The sequence below is a fragment of the Fukomys damarensis genome, unplaced genomic scaffold (assembly GCF_012274545.1).
Source record: "Fukomys damarensis isolate Sample0158 unplaced genomic scaffold, DMR_v1.0_HiC HiC_scaffold_3, whole genome shotgun sequence".
NCBI lineage: Eukaryota > Metazoa > Chordata > Mammalia > Rodentia > Bathyergidae > Fukomys > Fukomys damarensis.
This window is the reverse complement of record NW_022900915.1, coordinates 16,227,832-16,237,154: the sequence shown is the minus strand read 5'-3', so window position 1 is coordinate 16,237,154 and position 9,323 is coordinate 16,227,832. Positions and strand designations below refer to the sequence as shown.

Here is a 9,323-nt window from a genome sequence, read left to right as displayed (position 1 = left end):
CGTCTCGGAGCCCGAGGGCCCCTTTCCGGGCCGCCTGGTGGACGTCGGCGGCGCTGGGACGCTGTCCCACAGCTACCGGTATGAGGTCTGCCTCACTGGCGACTCTGGTACTGGTGAGTTCAACTTCCTCAAGCCACCATTTCCCAACCTCCCACCTCAGGGTTTTGGGAAAGAAACAGAAGGAAATGCTGTTGTCCGGAATAGTTTTGGGTTGCAGTAGCAATCTCATTAAGATGCACTGTTTTCTGCTATTTATCCCCAAGTGACGATCATATAATTATTGTGGAGAAAACTTTCGTGGTCAGATACACATTTTTCCTTTTGAAATGGGTTTGCGCACTCAATTTTGTTTTTCACAACTTATGAAGCTTTTAAAAATAATTGTGCTGAATATAGAACTTTGGGCCCATGTTATGTGTGTTATACCCACAAATTGAGCTTTGTTTACCTCCAGCTTAATTCTCCCCAGCTTTGCTGTTACATGAATGTTTATCTTTATTGGTAGTTATAAGGAGAAGACAATTTATTCTTTCACCAAGGAGTTCTTGATTTTTAGAATTTTTAGAAATTCTTGAGTAGACAAAAGCATTTTTTGCTTTTGTCCTTCTCTCCAGTTAAAGTTGCACCCACACTTAGGCTTATAGTAAAATAAAAGACATCTTTGAAAACAGTTTAAATCCTAAGCATTTCTTCATTTGTTTGTAGTTTTTCATGTGGCTTAATAATGGTTGCTATTCCCAATTATCATGTTTCGTTTTTTGTTTTTTGGTGTATAGATATAGATATAGAAATAGATAGATACCTGGGATTGAACTTGGGACCTTGCCCTTGTGAGGGAGTCATGTTTCTTCTTAAATCCACTCCATTTTTGTTAACATTTAAAGTGTTATCACGATTTAAAACACACTTGAAATATACTATAAAGATAAAATCCTAGTTAGAACAAACCAGAAGAAGTGCTGGCAATAATGCACAGTGGTACCTGGCTTTGCTCTCTAGCGCAGGAAAATGAAAACTGAGAAGGAGAAGAAGAGGGTAAGGAGGTGGAGGAGAGAAAAGAGGGGATGGACAAAGAGTCAGAAAACCACTCCTACTTGTGCTGTAAAATGATTCTGAAGGCTAATAATATTGTAGCCACTCAAAGAATTTTGGAATATGAAGCTGTAATTTTCCAGATGTCTTACTAATGTTAAAATGTCAGAATTGGGCCAAGTTAAACAGAGACACCTGAATAATAATTGTATAAGTTAGAATTGTATGCTAATGTGTATATTTTTGCTAATGTTTTGGCATTTAATGTACATATGTTGCCGGGCATGGTGGCACACACCTGGGAGGCCAAGGCAGGAGTAATGCCTCAAGTTCGAGGCAGCCTGGGCCGCTCGGTGAGTTCAAGGCCAGCCTGAACTACATAGTGAGACCCTGTCTCAAAAAAAAAAAAAGCTAAGTATTAAGATTACTCTCTGTCCATAGGCACTCTACATAGAAGATATTAAGGATTACTGACTTAGACATGAAACATTTCAGCATTCTAGAAAAATACATAAGACTCCAAAAGAAAAAATAAAAATGACCAATTTGTGCACACTAGATTAGCTAAAATCAAAAAGACAGAGAAGACAACAAGGGTTAAGGATATGAAATTATTAGCACACTCATGCATTGCCACTGGGAATATAAAATGTTACACTTTGAAAGTTTGGTAGCTCTTCAAACTGTTAAATACATAGATACTTCGTGATGCAGAAAGTCACTTCCTATGTATCTAACCAAAGAAACAAAAACGTATGTCTATGCAAAACAACTTATACAAAAATGTTCATACTGATATTATGCATGAGAACTAAATTTGTAAACAACCCAAGTGTCCATCAAATCATAAATGGATAATAAAATGTGATATAGTCACATAAAGAGATTATTATTCAGCAACAAAATGGTATGAAGAACGATAGAAATGAACCTCAAAAACAGGCAGAATAGAAGCCAGTCATAAAATATCCCATATTGTATGATTCTGCTTATAAGTAATGGAATAACTAGGCAAATCTGTAGAGATAGAAAGCACTTTAGTGGTTAAGACTGGGGGAAATGTGAGCATGAAAAGTAACTGCTAATTTTCAGAAGTTTCTTTTGAGGATGATGAAAATGTTCCAAATGAGAGACTGATAATAAGTGCACAATATATGTGTGTGTGTGTGTGTGTGTGTGTGTGTGTGTTAACCACTGAACGATACACTTTAACTGGGTGAACTGAACACATTATGGTATATCTAAGTAAATGATAGTTTAATAAAGCCATCACAAATAAAGATGGAGTGGTTCTAGCAGCTTGTGGTCCTAAGAAACATTTTCCCTCAGATACAATGGTGGAGGTAGATGAGGCAGAAAAGTCAAATGAGTGCAGCAGAAGAGAGAAGGACTAGATATTTCAGCTGATGCCTCAACTTTTTCAACATATATGAGCAGTAAGATGTCTATTTACAGAAGAAACTGTTTCCTCACTAATGGAGAGTAACTAAGGCTTCAGGAATTCATGTTCCAGGTAAAAGTAACCAATAAAATTCTCTTAAAATGTATTGCTAAAAACGTTTTATTTTATTTTTCAAATATTTATAGCTAAAGTGAATTCAGTGCATAAAAATCAGGCTGCAACAGCCAATTTTATAGTAAAGGACTATATATTTATATTCATTAATGAAATAGCTTTATAACCAGCATGAGAAAGTTACTTAGAAAACAGAGATGCAAGAAGCTACTGAGCTGCCCTGAATGGATTTTGGGAGGGGTACTGGGGTTTGAAACTATTGTTGCTCTACCACTAAGCTATATCCCTAGCCATTTTCATTTCACTTTATTCATTTGCTTGTTTACTGATGTAGTATTGGATATTTCACCCATGGCCTTTGCATTCAATTATGTTCCTAGTCCTTTTTCCTTTTCTTTTTCTGTTTGTTTGTTTTTGACAGAGTATTGCTAAGTTGTCTAGGCTAGCTTTGAACTTTAAATCCTCTTGCCTCAGCCTCCCAAGTGGCCAAGATTATGGCTGTGTGCCACTGAAACTGAAAATTTTCTTCAAAACTCTTACCAATAAAACCCAAATAACAGTTCAGTTTGGAACTAGTCAAGAATATTTTTTAAAAAGAATGTAGTTACATTTTTACAATTACATTGTTCTTCTCCAGTCCACTCAACCTCAAATCCTGATATTCCCATTATATCTTGCTTTGTGGGTGGCATCTTTGTCACCGACTTTATCAGCATCTCCATCCCATGAGGCGGCTGCAACATAGCAACTCCACTTATTTTAATTTCCTTTCTATTAGTTGATTCCCTACTTTGCTACTCCCATTCATTTTCACATTCATCTCCTCCATCCACACACTTAATTTTCCTTCACTAAAACTACCTGATGAAGTGCTATGCCAGATGAATATTTAATAGTCTCTTCCTCGATTCCACCTGGGTTGCTACACTCTGTAATGTAAAACATACAAAATTGTCAGTGCTGTTGCCACTATAACTTTTTCATATCCAAACAACTAGGCTTTTGAGACCAGGAAGTCCTTTTGTAATCCTTCTAATTAACTTTCTTTTCCCATCTCCACAACTATTTAAAGCCTATGCATCTTACTTTAAAATTCTCACCCTACCACTTAAGTACCCATCTTTTAGCTTACTAGCTTATGGAGAAAATAAAATTAATCAGATGAAAATTACCTTAGTTTCTTCTCCCTAAATCTACAGCTTTGACTGTCTATTCCTTCTAAGTTTTATCCCTTCACATGTGGTATCTCATCTCTTAACTAACTCCTGGTGGCCTCACATTGACTATATCTTTTGTATCTTAATTTTTTCTTCTCTACTAAATATTATTTTCAAGGTTTTTTCAGTCTTAAAAAGAACTCTGAGATCGAGGATTGTAGTTTATGCCTGTAATTCCAGTGCTGAGGAAAGTAAAGGAAGGAGGGTCTCAAGTTCAAACCCAGCCTGGTCAACTTAGTGACTTAGAGAAACCCTGTCTCAAAATAATAAAAACTTATAGGAAGGGCTGGAGATATGGCTCAGTGCAAAGACCCTGGGTTCAATCCCTAGTACTGGAGAAAAACTTGAGTTTAAGTTCTCTGCCAGATACTAATCTCTTCCTTTTAGAGCCTTTTCTTCTATAAATTGCTTGAAAGTGTTGTCTACTCCCCAACCAAGGACATTCTAATTTTTATGCAACCACTCTATTGAAAATACTACTATATATAAGTAAATGTTATGTTGATTTAACAAAGAGATGCATATCTCTTTGATGTGAAAATTCCAATGCAAATGAGTAAGATAGAGCAGCTTTGCTTTTTAGGTCCTTTTAGAAACAAACTTCATCCCAAGTTAATTGCCCCAACATTCCCTAAGGTAGTGTCCTAATCTGTATGGCTTACAGCTAGGTCATTACCACATTTGGGTTTTAAATGGCTTGAAGGGAAGAGGCACATCCATATTTTTTCTGTTCTAGACCTAGAAATAGCAAAATTTCTGCTCACAGTCCATACCTAACTAAAAAGGATACTGGAATATGCAGTGTATCTCAGTAGCTATATGCCAGGGTACAGTTTTATTACCATTAATTACTACAGAAAAGGAGTACAGATTTTAGCATACACCTATCAGAGTCCTGTAACACTGTCATCTTCTTAAATCTAAAAATTTTTAATACTTAAGTTTTTCTTGATTTTTCTGAAGCACTTGCTACTGTTGCACTTCCCCATCTTCTTGGAATGTTATTTGCTTTTGGTTTTGTGATTTTGAACTCTAGGAAACCCCTGTTTTATTAAAAGATACTTTTACTCTCACCTCTAAATGAAGGTATTTCTTAGAATTCTGAGGTAAGTCTTTTCTATCCTTACTTGACACATTTTTGTTTGATTATCTTATAGTAGTCCATATATAGTCATTATGATATCCATGAGAAATTGCTTATAGGACTAAGTGGGTATCAAAATCCATAGATGCTAACGCCTTTTTAAAAAATATAGTAGTAGAGACATGAACAGAGGCTGAACTTGGAATCTGAAAAGATGGCTGGGTTGCCCCGCAGGATCATCAAGGAAACTCAGTTTGCTGGCATAACCAGTTCCTGGCATTAAAGGAGAACCAGATGAGAGTAACACCCATTATTTTCATGTGGTCATTGTTGGCCCCCAGTATTCCCCCTTTGAGGGAGGGGCTTTTAAACTTGAACTATTTCTTCCAGAAGAATACCCAATGGCAGCACCTAAAATTGTTTCATGACCAAAATTTATCATCTTAATGTAGATAAGTTGGGAACAATATGTTTAGATATTTTGAAAGATAAATGGTCCCCAGCACTGCAGATCCACACAGTTCTGCTCTCAATCCAGGCTTTGTTAAGTGCTCCTAATCCAGATGACCCATTAGCAAAAGGTGTGGCAGAGCAGTGTAAGACCAATGAAGCCCAAGCCGTGGAAACAGCGAGAGCATGGACTAGGCTGTATGCCATGAATAATATTTAAGTCTAACTGATCAAGTTTGTGTCACTTCTCCTGTTCTGCCAAGACTTCTTGCTTTTTTGTTTGCATTTAATGGACATACTCTTAGAAACATTACACAATAAAAACCCAGACATTTTCAGTCCTTTGGTGATTAAATGCACATTAGAAAATCCATGTCTTGTCCTGATTCACTGTTGTAAAGCATGAGCAGAGGCTAGAAGTATCATCTGGATTGTTGTGAAACATTTAAAAGCAGTGGCCCTCTGCTTTTATGCTTTTCCCACATCATGGTTTAAGTATAAAGCACTGTGAATGAAGGTAGTTGTCAGGGGTATGAGCATTCTTTATTTTATTTTTTGAGGGGGGAAAAGAAGTATCAAAATTTTATGGGCTCCTTTCCCCCCCCTTTTATGGTAATCTAATTGCATTGGTTAAAAAGCAGCTTACCAATTATCTAGAATACATTCACTAGCTAAGTCTAACTTTATTTAGACAATATAGATGGAAAAGCTGATTGTTTGAACCAAAATGGGAACATCAACAAACATCACAGCCCTCACTAATATCACTGTGACTTTGCTGTCAAGTAAAGACTCCCCCCTTCAAAAAAAGCTTTTGACCATTTTGTATGGCTTGTCTGGAAACTTCTGTAAATCTTATGTTTTAGTAAAATATTTTTTGTTAAAAAATTAAAAATTAAAAATAGAGTACTGAGCCAGGCATGGTGGCACACACCTGTAATCCTAGCACTTGGGAGGCTGAAGCAGGAGGATCACTGAGAGTTCAAGGCTAGCCTGGACTACATAGTGAGTTCAAGGCCAGCCTGAACTACATAGTGAGACCCTGTCTCAAAAAATAATAATAATCATTTGCATATAACCTTTTATGAAATAGAGCACAATTTCCACATCAATAGAGCAAGGTATACATAATTATGCTCTAGATTGTTTTTAATATTATTACAATATAAATGCTAATTAAATAGCTATACTGTTGTTTAGAAAATGGCAGGTGAGAAGAGTCTGTATATATTCAATTCAGATACAATGTTTGGATTAAACTTTGTTTTGTTTTATTTTATAGGCACTGGGGATTGAACCCAGGGTCTTGCCATGCATGTTAAGTACTCACTCTATCACTAACACTCCTGAGCCTAGATTCTAATCATTTTATTTTTTTAAGACACCTGTGTTTGCAACCACCATCTTATGTAGCCTCCTAGCTACATACATACATCTCTCTTGTAGGTATTTCTATATTATTCTTTACCTAAGCATCGTTATGACACAATTTAATTACTGATTTGCCAAATTTTCTAGCCTGCAATTTCCATAAAGACAAATATTATCTCTATCTTATTTGTGTCATATCCTTAAAATGAGGGTTGGCTTTTTTTTTGTACTGGGGATCAAACTCAGGACCTTGTGCTTTCAAGGCAGGAAGTGGCACCACTGAGCTAAATCCCTGTTTTTTTTTCAGCTTTAATTGAGTTTATTGGAACATTTTAGGGATACAGTACAGTTACATTCATTGTTGGGATCTTGTACCTCTACATGACAAGTCTTGATTCTCATTTTTTCCCTTACCCCTGCCCTCCCTTCACCCCCTCCTCCCCTCCCCATCTACAAACACTTTATTTCCATCTTTTCATTATCTCACATTTTTTTCTTTTCCCTTATTACCCTTCCCCTACCCATCTAATCCCTGATATTTTTAATATAAAAGGGAGGGATCTAATACCCCATACTTGATGTATTTAATATATTTTGTGCATTATTTTCCTGGTACATATACCCTGAAAAAATGAATGATGTAACTAACTATAATTGACTGAATTCAACATTTATTTGTAACATTTATGAAATATATGAATAAAACATTATTTCAAGTCTGTACATTTTAATGGACCTTTTTCTGTCGAGGATTCAAAGCAGTGATAATTCAATGTAGAGTAGAAATATTATTTGGATTCTGGTTCAAACAAACCATATTTTGGGGAGAACTTGGGAAAATCAGAGTAAAACTTACATTAAACTACTGATAAATTTATTGATTGTGATAGTGTGATATTTTGAAATATCTTCTGTATTACATATAATAAAGTATTCCAACGGGGGAAATACGATACTTGGAGCTTTACTTTTGATTTATGAATTTCTTTTTCAAAGACAAAAAATTTAATGGATAAAATCATAGGGACACATGGTGGCGCTACAAGATAAGATGAAAACTGTACACAGAGAAGATCAAACCCACGGAGAAGAGAGGTATTGAAAGGAGCTGCTGCAAGGGTATAATCTCCGCAGGAGTTTTCTGTCAAAAAACCAGAGCTTCATCTTCCAAACTTAGGGCTGAACTTAAAATTTCCCACACCGATAACGGATGCTTGAAGGAGCCATGGGACTCAGAGGGTTGCTCTCTCTTAAGAAAAGGCAAGTGCCATTTTTCTTGGTTTTGCTAGGATTGGCTCAGGCGGGTTTGGAATCATTACACTATTCTGTAGCAGAAGAAAGAGAAATAGGCTCTTTTGTAGCTAATTTAGCAAGGGACCTGGGGCTGGAGTTGGAGGATCTGTCTGCACGGGAGGCCCAGGTAGTGTGTGATGATAATGAAAAACATTTGTACCTTGATTTGCTGACGGGAGATTTACTCTTGAATGAGAAACTGGACAGAGAAGAGTTGTGCAGCACCACTGAGCCCTGTGTGCTGCATTTTCAAGTGGTATTGGAAAACCCTTTGCAGTTTTTTCAGGCTGAGCTGCACATCAGAGATATAAATGATCACTCCCCTACATTCCTAGACAAGGAAATACTTATTAAAATATCAGAAAGTACAACTACTGGGACAACATTCTTAATGGAAAGTGCTCAAGATTTGGATGCAGGAAACAATAGTCTCCAAAACTATACAATTAGCCCCTCTTCTCATTTTTGTATTAAAATTCGAGAAAGTGGTGATGGAAAGATATACCCAGAGTTAGTTCTAAATAGAATGTTAGATCATGAGGCGGAACCTGAGCTTAGACTGACGCTGACTGCACTCGATGGTGGATCTCCACCCAGGTCTGGGACAACACTAGTTCTTATCAAGGTCTTGGACATTAATGACAATGCCCCCGAATTTGCTCAGGGTCTCTATGAGGTGCAGGTCCTGGAGGATGTGCCTGTTGGCTCCTCGATTATTACCATCTCTGCCAAGGATTTAGATAAAGGAAATTACGGGAAAATAACTTACACATTTTTTCATGCATCCGAAGATATTCGTAAAACCTTTGAAATCAACTTACTATCTGGGGAAGTTAATTTAACATCACAACTGGATTTTGAAACAATACAGTCCTACTCAATAAATATTCAGGCAACAGACGGTGGGGGTCTATCAGAGAAATGCTCTCTTCTAGTTAAAGTACTAGATATAAACGACAACCCCCCAGAAATTGCCATGTCCTCAGTTACAAACACAATTCCAGAAAATGCCCCAGAGACCATTGTGGCCCTTTTTAGTGTTCGAGATCATGATGCTGGGGACAATGGGAGGATGATTTGCTCTACTCAAGATGACCTCCCCTTTATCCTGAAACCAACCTTCAAAAACTTTTTTACTCTGGTTACTGAGAAAGCTCTGGACCGAGAGAGCAGATCTGAGTACAACATCACCATCACGGTCACCGACTTGGGCACACCCAGGCTGAGAACCCAGCACAACCTAACCGTGCAGGTCTCCGACGTCAACGACAACGCCCCGACCTTCACCCAAGCCTCCTACACCCTGCTGGTCCCCGAGAACAGCAGCCCCGCCCTGCACATCGGCACCGTCAGCGCCACG

The 9,323-nt window shown here is 37.4% G+C and overlaps 1 protein-coding gene, 1 long non-coding RNA gene and 1 pseudogene across 2 annotated transcripts in view; 2 read left to right on the top strand and 1 right to left on the bottom strand.

Moving 5' to 3' along the window:
• LOC104855147 (protocadherin-1) overlaps window positions 1–9,323 on the top strand; it is a 12,822-nt gene that overhangs the window by 2,477 nt on the left and 1,022 nt on the right. The window contains exons 2-3 of the mRNA XM_033765566.1: window positions 5,302–5,430; window positions 7,960–9,311. Coding sequence (XP_033621457.1) covers window positions 5,302–5,430; window positions 7,960–9,311 — 1,481 coding nt within the window. The remainder of the gene's footprint in view (window positions 1–5,301; window positions 5,431–7,959; window positions 9,312–9,323) is intronic.
• On the bottom strand, window positions 3,212–8,202 carry LOC117287237. Its single transcript, XR_004518462.1, has 3 exons — window positions 8,124–8,202; window positions 3,410–3,477; window positions 3,212–3,282 (listed from the first exon to the last, which is right to left on the bottom strand). It is a non-coding gene; the product is annotated as an uncharacterized LOC117287237 (long non-coding RNA).
• Window positions 4,058–6,214, top strand: LOC104855073 (annotated as a pseudogene).